Source organism: Pagrus pagrus (assembly GCF_965226575.1).
Source record: "Pagrus pagrus genome assembly, chromosome: 14".
NCBI classification, from domain to species: domain Eukaryota; kingdom Metazoa; phylum Chordata; class Actinopteri; order Spariformes; family Sparidae; genus Pagrus; species Pagrus pagrus.
Window position 1 is genome coordinate 8,158,099 of NC_140198.1, and position 14,775 is coordinate 8,172,873.

At 39.4% G+C, this 14,775-nt stretch overlaps 2 protein-coding genes across 2 annotated transcripts; one reads left to right on the forward strand and one right to left on the reverse strand.

Moving 5' to 3' along the window:
- The first annotated feature begins 438 nt into the window (after positions 1–438).
- LOC311269327 (GTPase IMAP family member 9-like) lies at positions 439–5,704 on the forward strand. The gene is made up of 4 exons (XM_084373402.1): positions 439–744; positions 1,991–2,032; positions 2,778–2,882; positions 3,994–5,704. Exons 1-4 carry the CDS (start codon positions 723–725, stop codon positions 4,752–4,754), a joined length of 930 nt encoding a protein of 309 aa, XP_084229528.1. The 5' UTR covers positions 439–722; the 3' UTR covers positions 4,755–5,704.
- A 3,038-nt stretch (positions 5,705–8,742) lies between these two features.
- Positions 8,743–14,765, reverse strand: LOC311269038 (GTPase IMAP family member 1-like; the record flags this gene model as incomplete). Its single annotated transcript, XM_084373019.1, has 4 exons — positions 14,636–14,765; positions 11,664–12,258; positions 9,754–10,500; positions 8,743–8,798 (listed from the first exon to the last, which is right to left on the reverse strand). The coding sequence occupies exons 2-4, from the start codon at positions 12,238–12,240 to the stop codon at positions 8,743–8,745; spliced, it is 1,380 nt and encodes a 459-aa protein (XP_084229145.1). The 5' UTR covers positions 12,241–12,258; positions 14,636–14,765.
- Positions 14,766–14,775: the final 10 nt, after the last annotated feature.

The window sequence follows — 14,775 nt, forward strand, 5'->3', positions numbered from 1 at the left end:
GTGAATGCCACTTTTGTGATTTTTGAAGAGTAAGTTTAATCTCTAGCAGTAAAAAGCTAATGTTAGGCTATAAACAGATGACATCATGGTCACATGACTTAAATGTCACCACTACTAAGCGACTACACAATTACTACATGTTTTCTATAAACTGATCAATGTACACGTTGTAAAGTCAGAGTTAGAATAGTTTGTGACTGAAGTGAGTAGATGATCTCTGGGTTTGATGTGATGACATCTAATGTCCGTGACCACGTCTGTAGCTTTATTTCGCCACTTGTTAGCAACCACCGTTTTGAAGACAAATAAGAGCTTTATAATTCAATTGTGGAACATTTAAAGATGTATTTTATGTTGTAGAACAAAATGTGTTAATATATATCAGCCTCTGGTGACCACAGATCTTATTTCAGGAATTTAACTGGAAACCAAAAAATACTCATTGACTTTGAGAGGAGGGAACCGGAAGTGCAACGATGCTAACAGATTTCCAGGTTTTAGGACTGATATCATTTCCTAAGCGATTACTGGTCCTGTTTCTCTGCAGAACAAATGTTCTCGATGGTGGATGTGTGGTGCTTGTTTGTGAGCGAGCTTCTTCTTTTATTTTGTTGACCGGATGTAGAGCTGTCACGTCTCTGGGTATTTGTCTCCATTTCGTGTCCTCGGTCTTGTGACACCTGATCGCGTCAGATAAAGACAAAGTAAAGAAAGCAGCTGTGATGGCGGAGAGCGACAAATCACGTACGTTTGATTAATGTCTGATTTCATAGTGTGATAGTCTGACTGAGAGTCTGACCGTCAGGACTGTTGTGAAGATTTACTCCATCATCCATTAACCATCCATTAACGTTAATGTTGTTAATGCTAGCCTGTTGTTGCTATTAAGACTTTTATCAGGTCGTTACTTTTTTTTACTAAGAGTCTAAACGTTTCTGACAAGTTTCATGAGTTTAAAGCAGTTAATGTTTTATTTATTTATTTATTTATTTTATTCCTGCTGTACTTTCACTTTAGTTCTTAACAAAATGGCGGCCCAAACAGCGCCTCTGTGTTCGAATTAAAATGCAACGGCTCAATCTTTCATTGTTATGAGTTAATTTGTGGCCTATATATGAATAATTAAACAAGTGTATAGGAAATATTTTAATTCTATATTCGTAATATATCTTAGAGTTTGGTTGTTGGAGATTTAAATCTGTAACATCCTCATAAAATCTCTTCAAATACTAAATATGATGCCACAGTTTTATCATCGTATCATATCAGACAAAATGATGTTAACTGTAACTATGATGCAGTTTAACATCTTTAACTTTAACCGCTTGTTGTGACTAATAAAACACAGACAGATTTAAAGGTTGTGCCTCATTTTAACTATGCTCTTCATTTGTGTGTTAACAACTAGGGATAGACTCATTACAGGTCTGGACGATTGTCTGTGCAGATAATCAGCATTTTTCCAATTATCAGTATCATTTTTGTGTTTGATTGCTGATAAAAATAGATTAATTCAAAATGAACTGCTGTGGCTCTGATGCAGTATCTGTCTTCTGTCCGCACATCAAGTGCAATAGCTTGTTCAGGGATTTTGGGATGTAGACAGGTCTCCGTAAAGATGTAGGCAAAGCAGTCTCTGACTTTACAGTTGCTGAGTGAGGCTGAGTAATATTTCATCCATTTTATTTTCCTGTGACCAGACATTAGCCAGAAGTAGGCTGGGTAGAAGAACAGAATAAGGTCTCATTAACATGAGTAACATAAGACATAATTGTCCGCCTGACTCTGAACACAGACTAACACAAGTACTTCAAAATCCACCTTTATTTGACTCGTTATTGATCCAGGACAACACACATTAACATCAACTGCATCTGTTATGACTCTGTTAAGTATATTGCTGCTCAAAGTTTTTAATTGCAGTAATTTGGTTGTTTCATTAGCGATCCTCATGGTGTGAATAAGTAATTTTTTCTCTTTCCCTGAACAGCACTACAGAGAAGAAGAAGAAGATCCATGTCCTTACTTGAAGGTGAGAAACCTTCCATCACTTCAAAGAAGTTTTACACTTTAAACCAACTTTTGTTACACAAAAATCTAATTTTCAAGGTTATAATGTTTGATTAGCATGGAGACAAGGGAATAGACAGGACGCTGGCTGCTGGTAACTAGTTTAATGAAAAAGTGTCAAAAAGGAGGGTTGGACTCTGAGTAGAGACATCTGAACTCTGATGGTCCAGTGGAAGCGAACTACCTCCCTCTGTTGTTGGGATGGTTTTGTGGAGTAGGGGTTAAATCACTTTAACAGGTGTGTCATGGTGCCTTGCTAGTTATTCCCTTATCATAAGTTTTAGGTTCACGGTTCAGCTTCCTTGTCACTATAGAATACAGGATTGCACAATGACGTGCAGTTGTCGTCCCCTCGTCACTGCACACAGACTTAGCTATAACAGAAAGTTATTGTCATAGTGTTGTATACTGCAAACACATAATTCTACAGTGAATATAATTCAAACCCCGCTTTTCAAACATAGTTTCCAGAAAGAAATATAAATATCAATTCAGCCAAGACTGTAATAAGTTTTGTGAATAATAATGCACAGGAACTAAGTAATGATTATATTTATAACAAAAAAAGGACACCATAAAGGAGTTTTATACTAAATTATTTTACTTTTATGTTGTTTTTAATGACACTAGATCTGTACATTTCATCTTGTGGTGTGTCATCTCTTACAATATCAGTGTGTCACACCTTGTTTTCTGTTCTGTGTCAGAATTCAGACTGGTTCTTGTTGGAAAAACTGGTGCTGGAAAGAGCTCCAGTGGAAACAACATACTGGGAAGAGGCGCCTTCGGTGCTGCTGTCAGTCAGTCCTCAGGTAACACTTATACGCACTTAGAGTGGTTATTAGCTAATGTGTCAAACTGCTAACAGTTTCCTCTATGATAAGCTGTGTGACGAGGCTAAAGTCGGTGGATTAAAGCAACATCAGGTGCATGTTGTGTGTGTAATGTTTCCCGCTTTGGCACTGAATGATAGTGTTGGATGTTAATTGTGTTCTGCAGAATTATTTCAGTATTGAAGGAAATTCTATGAAACAGAGTTATGCTGCTAAAACACACCTGATTAAAGGGCCATCCACACCACGAACGATGACTAAAACGCTTAATATAGATAGATCATTTTAAATATCGTTCTACCTCAAGTGAATGCTGGAGTACACATCACAACCATTATCACAATCACAGTGGTATCTTTGGGATCACCAGAGCGATTTGATGAACGACAGGAACACTGACAGCCAATGAAAATCCATCTGAATTTACTGGTTCATCAATTGGCTTGATTGACTGCTTATGATATTGGTTTCTAACTGTAGCCGACCTCTTTTATGAAAGCTAATTAACTGCTAATAGGAAACACCTTATAGATAATCTACTCTGATTACTCAGTCTTGGTTATTAGAGTTACTCACTTAATAAATGTTAGTTTTACAACATATTTAAGCTGCAAATTACATATAAAAGAATTACATTTTATCTGAGACATACTGCCGAATGATCTTTGGTGCTGAAGGGGTTTTAATTTATCCTTACTGATGTCCTCTTTGATGATCGCCAGCATAACTGATGATGATGCATATATACAAAATATTTCTCAAAAGATGACAACTAACATTACAGAGAGTTATCAATCTGTCTGTTTCTTTGTGTGATGTACAGCAGTAACAGGTCGTCAACATCCATAACATTTTCCTTTTGCCTGGCACCACTTTTTACAGAGTTATCATTCATCAATGTGGATGCTCACACAGTGATCAGTCCTAATGTGGATGGCCCTAAACAGCGATGTTCCTGTGACACAGGCACCTGACTCTGACTTTTCTTGCTTGTTATTTGAACAGTCGTGTCTCTGTGTGATCATCTCCTTCATCCTGTATTTGTGAAGTTGTGTTTCACATTAAAACGTCATGTGTTTTCTCTCCTCAGTGACCAGAGAGTGCTGTAAGCAGACAGATGAGGTCTACGGCAGACAGGTGACCATCGTTGACACTCCCGGCCTCTTTGACACCACGTTACCTGAGCAAACAGTGAAGAGAGAGATCTCAAAATGCATCAACATGTCGGCCCCGGGGCCCCACGCCATCCTGCTGGTCATCAAGGTGGGGCCTTTCACCAACGAGGAGCAAGACGCTGTCAGGCAGGTGGAGGAGATCTTTGGAGAGGATGCCTGGAAGTACACCATCATCCTCTTCACCCAGGATGAACAAACTGAACCAGACATCGAGCGGGCTGGACCTGAGCTGCAGTCCATCCTGAGGAAGGCTGGAAACAGATATCATGTCCTCAACAACAACAAGACCAACGATCGAGGACAGGTCCTGGACCTGCTGGAGAAGGTGGAGGAGATGGTGACCAACAATGAGAGACAGTTTTACTCCAACAAAACCTACCTGCAGGTGGTGGAGATGTTGAATCAGAGAGAGGCAGAGCTCAGAGAGTTCTTCCTGAAACAAATGGAGGAGAAAATTCAAGCTGTGGAGTCAAAGTACAAGAAGATGCTGAGTGAAGCTCAACAGGAGCATGAAAAGGTGGAGAAACGACTTCAGTCTGAGCAACAGGAAGTGAAGCGGTACTATCGTGTCTTAGAGAGAGGAGTCCGTCATGTTGTAGAGCAGACGGTGCCGACTGACTCCATGGAAGACATCCTTAAGTTTCACAAGGCGCTGAAACTGAAATTCACCTCATAAACTCTGATGGACCCTCGATGGCTGTGACATCATCCTGCTGACAGCTGTCACCATTTGACTGACTGCAGTGAGTCAACACAAAGGTTGCTATAACTCAGAAAAAACACCTGGTTTTGTTGCGACAAACAGGGCTAGAAAATTTCCTGGGTTGTCCTTAAAAACATTCAGGGGTGTCCTCTTCAGGAATTGCTCTTGAGAATGTTTGCTGTTTTTTGTCCCCAGTCAACAGTAAAGTTAAATCTCTGCCCTTCGATACAGACTGTTAAACAAATCAAACTTAAATCATATAGCTGTTACATACAGGACAACAATATATCTACAGATGTGTAATGTGTGTCTTGGCATTATTCTACAAATCTGTGAACACCGTTCTTCCAAAAGATGTTAATTAATGTGGTGCTTTGTGATTGTAATGGAGAGTGCTGTCAAACAGGTCAGTCCAAAATCTGCCATTTGTGTTTGATTGGGTTGAAAAGATCGCAACATATGAACTACATCATTTTCATACTCATCAAACCATTCAGTGAGTCCTCGTGCCCTTGGGATGGGGGCATTGTCATCTGGAGGAGATTGCTCCCAACAGAATGAATGTTAGCCAAGTTAAAACAAGACAAGTTAAACTGAACGTTTCTTTATGTTGCAACTTTTCGTTTGTGTAGGTTGAATTTTCTACTTTTGTCACCACGCTGTGCTCATGCTCTGGTTAGGTTTAGGCACAAAAACCACTTGGTTACGGTTAGAAACATCATGATTTGGCTTAAATTTTGGTCTCAATGGATGGATGGAGATGGTCAGACATCGCATGAAAAATCCAGGCTTATATACCCTGAAAAGAGCCGTTTGTGCCATCGTGTGGTTGCTACTCAGCTCATTTTCAACATGCATTATCAATGTTTGTAAGAATTTTCTTATGAAATCTATCTCATCTCAATAAAGGCTTTTAAATCTTTTGCTAGAAGTGTGCCGTGGATTTTTCCAACAGATGTGTCTTCTTCTTTCAATATACATTTTTAGACCAATATCATCCTAAAAACAGAGACACATTGAAGCACTAAAGCCTTAAACATGTACTTATAAGATATGAAAATAAGCCTACTAACCACTTAATTATATTTTTATATTTTAAATTTTTTGTATTTTATTTCTTCGAGGGTTTCAGCTGAAAGAAAGGCTGACTCTGAACATATTGATGTAATGGAATACACAAATGTAATTACAGGTAGATCTGCTCTTGCAGTAATGATGGAGCAGTGATATTATAATTGTATTAATTTACACATTCACACAGTTGCCCATTTTTTTTTTACCAGTCATCCTTCCTGCATTTACCAGCTGACTGCTGCAGGCGGTCTGGATAATGTGTTCAACTTCTTCGTATTTGTCTCATATCATAATTTGCTCTACTTAAATATTCCACTCTGCTGCAGGTAGACTTGTCCATGTGTGTGATTGGTCGTATGCTGCAAAGACCTCCCCTTTATCTGAATGCACTCATGGCTGGGTGTGGTCAACCTGTCAATAACATTGTGTTTGTGTTGAGTTTGATTTTACCATGAAAGGACCAGTTCTGTTCCTGCATGTAACAGAACTGGTCCTCTAATGACTCGTGTTTATAGTCAGCAATAAAAACTAGTTAAAGATTTATTTTCTATCACTCCTCTTACTTAGAACCAGACTTTTATAATGAAAACATCAATACTGCTTTGAGTTCTTGTATCTTCTCTTTCATTTCATGGCAGTTTTAGTATTTTCAGTCGGTTAATTATTTTTGTTTTGATGTGAATATTCTTGTACAATAGTTATGAGTTTTCCACCAGTTTGTGGTTTGACCTTTGACCTCTTGTGTGTTTGTAAAACCAGCTGCACTTTAATTCAGAATAACATAAAGTTCTGCTATTTCTAACGTACCATCCATGTATTCATATGAACTACTACTACTGAAAATTAACGAGCCTTGATTAATGAATTGCTTCTCTTCAGTTTATAAACTGTTGTTAATGTTCAGAAACTGTAATTTGTTGTATCTACAAATCACTTTGACTCATGATAGAATATGTATAAATGAATGAACATACACATTTTGTTTTTCTCATTTATCTCACCATATAATTTTCATGAGTGATGATATAAACAGAATCTACATGATGTCACATGTAAGTATTGATGATGAAATATGCCAAAGTATGACAGAAATAAAGAGAAACATGTATCTCTCTTTTGCTTTTTGTTGAATTGTGGAATGTTCAACAAACATAATTTAAACAAACAGTAAAATGTGCGAGAGCAAACAAACTACTTGAGACTGAAGAAAAGAAAGTATTGAACAGCAGGATATTCAAATGTTAAGACCCTGCAGTTGTCAGTATGACTAGATTTATTATGATTTTCATCTTTAATACACCGACCGACATGTGTCCTCTTCAGTGCCTAATGAAATGTGTCATTATAACACCAGCAACCAGCAAGTATACTACGGTGAAGTTAGATCTCTCAAAGTGAAGTTAGATCTCTTTGAGACAGGCACAAAAGACAAATAAAGCGATCTGCACTAGCAGGAGTCATGTACCACGTACTGACAAAATCATCTGGCAGCAGGGAGCATGAAGACCAGGGCTGATTGCAAATCTGCTGCAGGTGTGTGTGTCTCAGCAGCTCCTGGTGGAGGGAAACCCCGCCCAGCCTGTCAGTGCACCTCTGAAAGCACAGAAGGCAAAACACCAAAAACACAAATCCACCAGAAACATGACTGACCATGACAAGGTGATTCTGAACATCAAGTGTGTGCACACCTCAATTTTTCCAAGGCCAATTCTCTGTCAACTTCAGATCTCCTTTTTCTCAGACTTCTCAACTTCCACCCTATGCTTCAACTTCTCATGCTCCATTTGTAACAGCAGCAACTCCTTCTGCTGTTCAAAGGACCAAGCAGGGCTCTGAACCAGCAGCCTCTGCAACACCTCCCATTTTACCAGGCAAAATCTCCATCTCATACAAGTTAGCCTTTAAAATAGACTTAACTGAGTATTTTGTTACTAATATCAACCATGTAGTGGTCTTCAATTTTTAACAACTGCTCTTTTGTGCAGCCAGCCAAAAACCCCTCTGATGGAGTCTCAAAAAAAATATTCAACCAGAGCCATTTTATCTACCCAGCCCAAAGGAGAGCAATCATCAACACACAAACACATTTTAATATCAGACTAAGATAACCTGAGAAAATACAAAATGCAGTTTTTAAATGATGATTTCATTTATTAAGGTAAAAAAGCTAGTCCTCCGTGACTGGTTAGGAAGAGAGGACAATTTTTGGTTTTGTTCAATGTCTTTCCCTGACATCCCTCATGCCTTGAGGTCAGGGGTCATTGGGTCTGTATGTGTGTGTGAGGTCCCACACCTCCACAGACAAAACATAAGATTAAAGCAAAACAATGTTTATGAATGATAGAATTTAGTTTCAGCTGTGAGATGAACATTAACTGAACAGCAATACAATAATGTAAAAAAAAACATTCATTAAACAGCTTTAAATGTATAAAGAAGAAATAAATACATATGTATTTATAGAAAAGGTTTGCTTGACTCTGTGAGTAAAAACACTGTTCACCTCTGACAGAGCTGAGATTTTACTTGTTGTGGAGGCTCCCAAAGCAGTATGTTAGGTCTCTTGGTGTTCCTGCACAACACCAGGTCCCAGATAGGTAAAAGTTCTTTTAGGTACATTAAGATTAAGATTGTCTTTATTTATCCCACAACGGGGAAATTCACATGTTACAACAGCTCGAGGTGCAACAGTACAAGTAGAATCAGAAAAATATGCATTGAAATATCAAATATTAAATAGAAAATAAATAGAAAAACACAAGATATTTACAAAAAACAATAAGATATTTACAAAAGCAAACAAGTGGGTGGAAAGTGACTTCATGTAGTGCTTGAGTTAAACAGTCTGATGGCTGTGGGGATGAATGACCTGCGGTAGTGCTCCTTCTCACACAGTGGGTGTCAGAGTCTGCTGCTGAAAGAGCTGCTCAATGCCTCCACAGTCTGGTGCAGGGGGTGAGAGGTGTTGTCCATGATTGACGTCAACTTGGCTGACATCCTCCTCTCACCCACCACCTCTATGGACAGTCCAGGACAGAGCTGGCCCTCCTGACCAGTTGTTCAGTCTTCGTTTGTTCCTGTCCGTGCTGTTACCTCCCCAGCAGACCACTGCATAAAGGAGCGCTGATGCCACCACAGTATCATAAAATGTTCGTAGTAATGTCCTCTGCACCCCAAAGGACCTCAGTCTACTCAGCAGATGGAGGCGACTTTGGCCCTTCTTGTACAGGGCATCCGTGTTGTCAGTCCAGTCCAGTTTGTTGTGAACACACCCAGGTATTTGTATTTTGCCACCATCTCTATGTCCAAACCCTGGATGTTCACTGGTGTGATCTGTGGTGTCATCCTCTGGAAGTTTATCACCATCTCCTTTGTTTTACTGGTGTTTATGTTGTATTCACACCAGTTAACAAAGTCTTTGATGACCCCCCTATAGTCCTGTTCGTTATGATACTTCCCCCGTCCTAAAGCACTCACAGGCGGCCCAGTCCTCGCGCAACAGTCCCTCCCAGCTGCAGTCAGAGCAGGAGAAGTTCACCCCTCGCGTCCAGACTGCGAAAGCCGCCGCTGGCTGATCCCACCCTGGTTTACAGTCAGGGCTGGATGTAAATGTAAAATTGTCTTTGTCTAAAATAAATCACTGCACTCACTGCACTAAAGTTCATTTGTAGTTCTAAACATATTAAGGGTGTTTTTTACTTTCTTGTCTCTCCCACGGCGTTATTCCTCTCTCCTACAGCGTCCATTACAATTAAATGCACATGGCCAGTTATGCAAATTAGGTGATGACATCATTTAGCGACTTCTACCGACTTTTAGGACTGCAAATAGCGACTTTCCCTACTGAGGAGTTCGCAACATTGTCTAACACGGCAGCAGAATGCTGTGAAAAACATACAGATTGCCAACCAAGCCCTTTTATAGAAAGGCTCCAATCGTCTCTGAGCAGTTTCTCTTGGTGTCTCATTAGTTCCAGCTGTCTGGCCTTGCTGGTCTCTTTCAGCTTCATTAATGAATGTATAGGCCATCTTGAACATATCAGAGGTGTAGTTATTTCCTTCGTTAGCTGTGACCATGTCATCGATTGTCTTCATGAAGTCCTGAACCTGCCGTCTGCTTTTTCTTCCTCTGTTGTCAAACACACAGTATCTGTCACCACACATAGAGACCAGTTCTTTAATAGAGGGGCTAGACTGGATCTTCTCATCAATGGACTGACCTCGAAGCTCATCTCCATGAGTAAAAAGTACCATTGCATAGTTTTGAGCATCACTTCCAAATAATTGTGGTAGCAGCTGAAGCAGGTCAGAATCTGCTCTGGACATCCGGCCAACCCTCACCACAATGACAAAGGCATGTGGTCCTGGACTGGCCTCTGTGATTGACTTCATGATCTCCATGTACAGCTGTTCAGGAGTCTGAACTTCATCAGAGAATCCTGGAGTGTCCACCACTGTGACCCTGCGACCTGCCACCTCTGCTGATTTAGAGACAGTGTCTGCACTGACTGACTTAAAGTCAGAGTCTGTTTTAAACAGATCTGATCCTAGGATGGTGTTTCCTGATGAACTCTTCCCTCCTCCAGGCAGACCGAGCAGCACGATCCTCGTTTCCTCCAGCCCGACAGAAACCCCAGAAGTAGAAGCTGGAGAAAAGAAAACATAAGGTGAACCAAAACTCTGAAAATATGAGATGATTTTCATAAAACTGACTGACTGTAACTCTCCAACAGGGTCCTCATAGTATCGAGTAATAAAGGCAGAATGAAGTGGTAGTAGCTCATCTATGGGGACTTGGGTTGGGAGCCACTGGTAGCACCCCCATCACTCTGACATGTCTATAGGTCCTGTATGTGTATATTTCAGGCCTTTGTGCCTGTGTATGTAAAAACTGAATTTTCCCCAGGATTATTCCATGGGAGTTACCATGTTGCATCGCCATGTTTCTACAGTAGCCCAGAATGGACAAACCTGGCATAGTGAAGGCCTTTCGCCGTCCTTCTAAACAATTTGTATTGTGAAAACCTTGCAACCACAATCTGATAAAGGATTGATGATCATACTTATTTTGTACAAGAAAAATCACAGGAGCGTGAATCATTGTCGAAGAATCGAGATCGGGACAAGCGACGGCATAAAACAATAATAAAAATTGGAGTTGCCTTTCCAAGATGGAAATCTCTGATGAAAGAGAAGTATTTGCAGAGTGACACTGAAGTGTCCTGTCTTCTGCTGGACAGGTAAGAGTAACGTTAAAGATTACAACCGGCCGTAATAAATATTTCCCACTGCTGCTAATGGTACTAAACCTACATAACGCAAAATGTTCACTAGCAGTACATTAGTTTCACTGAAAAGAAATGCCACTAAAATAACTAAATACAGCTTTACTTCATCGCTTGAATTAGTAGAAATACTCATATATTAAGAAAATGAGTTTCTTGTCCGTGAGGGCCACCGTAGCTTTTGGAGCTTCGCCAGCGTCTTCGGAAAAAGAATGGTGAGCGAGTTACAATGTAGAAACTCACCCATAGATGCCGCTAAATACTCGATATATTACACACTGTACCTTTAAAGTGCTGAAATTAAATGCACACGGTGTCTCTCACCAGTGATGCCCTTTACCTGGAGAACAGCCCCGGCCTGTGCTTCAGTCACTTCACACTAGAACTATTTTATTTATCTATACGTTTCCATAATCGATAAGCTTATGATTCTGCAGTGTAGACATGAAGCCCCACTCTGGTAGCTAATACTAATGACTACTAAAAGTTTACAGTACAGTGGTTTAAACTTTATAACATGATACCTGGAGATCCTTGGTCACCAGTTTGAAGGTGGTCTGACTTCATCAGCAGCTGTTTGACTTGTTCCTGTCCACCATTTACATTATTGAACAGATGATACCTTCCAGCAAATTTTTTAACAAAGTCTGGAAGTGAACCTTCTTCCTCTTCAAAGATGAAATCTTCCAATGACATCTTCGTCAATGCGTCACCATTTGTAAAAAGCAAAACACTCTTTTTCAACGCATCTATCGCTTCAAGGACTTCAACAGTTGCCTTCAGAGCCTTCTCTTGTTCTTCAGTGAACCGTCCGACGCTGACAGTCACCAGAAACAGACAACGTCTGGAGGACTGGAGGAGGTCTTGACACCAGGCTGTAATTTCCTCCTTAGCATGAAATATTCCTGGAGTGTCAATTACTGAGATCTGTCTGTCAAAGACATTTTCAGTTGCTTCAGTGATTTTTTTCGTCACCGACTTGAAGGAAGGTCTTGAATCAAATGGCTGGCATCCCAGGATGGTGTTTCCTGAAGCACTTTTCCCGACTCCAGTGTTTCCCAGAAGGACAATGGTGAGATCTGAACTGGGACCTGGATCCATATTTGAGGAACTCAAAACCTGCTGAGACAAACCCCGCCCCCCAAAAAAATCAGATCACTGACAAAACTTCAACTGTATTTCTGTAAAGTCTCTCTGCAACTACACAACAAGACTTTTTTCAACACATCTCACATTCACAAGGCACCGAAAGCATTATGTGGTAATATGTGGTCAAACAATCAATCAAACTTTACTTAGCACAACTTTACTTACAAATAAATAATTAAAAAGAGCATGATTCTAAAAAAAAATATCTTAATGAATTAAATTAGATAAAATGAATCTAAAATAAAAAATAAGAAATAACAGTAAAAGCAGGATAGAGGGCAGGATAGAAAGGTTGAAATCATACAGTCTGATCTACGCTCCATAATAAGGTCATTGATGAGACATTTCTGATTTGAAAATGAGCGTACACCGAGTCTATAGACTGTTACTTTGTGTTAGATAATCGTGCCAATGGTATAGAGAGGAGTCATTAGTCCAGAGGATTTATTCTAACCACAAAGGGAGCTAGTGCGGTTTGTGGGGGAGATTCATGGTAGTGACCTGAAGTGACCAGGAGTGGATGACTTCGTGCAATGGAGGACAATCAGTGTGATGGAAAGTTTGTGATAGAGTAGAATCAATTGTCAGCTAAAGTGTGGTACACCCATCTTCAAACTTGGCCTTCATTTTGATCTCAACTGCACACCTGTAACATTTCTTGACTGCACAGTTGTGGCTCTCTTGAAAAAAAACTATCCACAGACACAGACAGACAGAAGGACAAGGTGACAGAGTCCCCACCACTGAGGCTGTGCAGTCCAAGAAATGTCTGTGGGGCACACAGCATTGTCAGGGACACCTCTCATCCTGGTGACCAACTATTTGCCCTCCTCCCCTCTGGGAGGTGCATTAGGACTCTTTTTCACAACATAGGGTCAGGAAAAGCGTCTTCCTTCACCTGTCACACAGCTGACTTATCTGCTTTTTGCACTTCTGGTTAGAGGCTCAACTGCATTTTGTAAAGCATGAATTCGACACTTCCCACTCTGCAGGACTCATACAACACTGACCAGATGTGTAAACCATGTATAATCACAAAAAAATACATTCATCATGAATTATTTGTCATTAACCATTTAATATCAGGTTATGTGCAAGAAATGGTGCTTTTCTCACACATAAACTGATATTTATAAAAGAATATGTCTGCAGGTGAAACGATGATTCAGATGAGAGACGTAACATTTTAGCAAAATGTTGTTTGCCAGTTTCACTTATAATCTTTGCAGTCAACTGATGCAACCCGATAGTCAGTGACACTGACTTGCAACAGTATTTTACATGTGTGGGCGGAAACGCTAGCAGTATTTCTGAAAATACTATTGTGAGTGCGTCACATACAGATGGAAGAATGCTGACTGTCGAGCTCGTAGCTCACCTTTTGTTTCCTCACCACCTGAAGTATGTTATGGAGTTAACCAAACATGAGTTAATGAATACAAGTAACCACAGTTGAGCTTTAAATATGGTGCTTTGATACATTCAGTCAGAAATTGTTGTTCAGAAAATCACAGTTCCAGCTTCTGAGTGCTCAGAGCATCCTTTGTATGGAAGAGTTTTTGGCTATAAATAAAATTAAAAGTCCAATTAGAATTGAAAATGTAAAGAGATACAATATTAATATTAATGAGGTAATAATACAAATTCAGAAATATTTATCTTTTCCATAACTGAATAAACAATAAAGTCCATTTAGTTTATATTCCATAGTCCATATTTAGTTTATTCAGTCATGAAAACAAACAGTTTGTTTAAAAAAAAGTCAGTCAGTCAATGTAGATTTTTCTTTTCTGATTAAAATTTCTTTCCCAGAACTACATAGTGCATCTTTAAGTAAAAGTAAGTATGATCAGGAAATTAGGTTAATAAAACATAAAACAGCAGGATTTTTGTTGTAGGTGGAGCTCGTTTTGAATTACTTTGTATGGGACTGTAACTAATGTGACATGAGACAACTTCACAATGTTTGTTTTGTCCAAGCAACAGTCCAAACTTTAACATTATTAAATGATTCAGTTCAGAGAAAAAGTGTTTTACATAAAATAAAAACATGACTATTAAATGTGAGACTACGAGGGCACGATAATTATAAAAGAGAAACTTTGAGTAACCTCGCCTATAAAGTCAAAGTAAAACTGAGCGAGAACTTTTTTAAAACTAAAATAAAAACCAAAAACATTTGACACGTTTAAAATGAACTCGTAACAAACTCGAGCAGTGAAGACGGGTGGCATTTACTGTTGTGGTTTATTATCGGGTACAGTACGACTCTGAATGTTTAATGCTCAAACCTGAGATGAACAAACAGGGAAGTCAGAATTCATCAGGAGAAAACGATCAAACTCACCTGAAGTTAGTCCGGTAGATGTTTCTTCTGAAGGTGAGGCATTTTGCAAAGAAAATAAGAAGAAGAAAAACAAAAACAAAAACAAAAGTCAACCCGGAAAGATTGAGACATGTAATCTCTGACCGCCCTACATCCTTAAA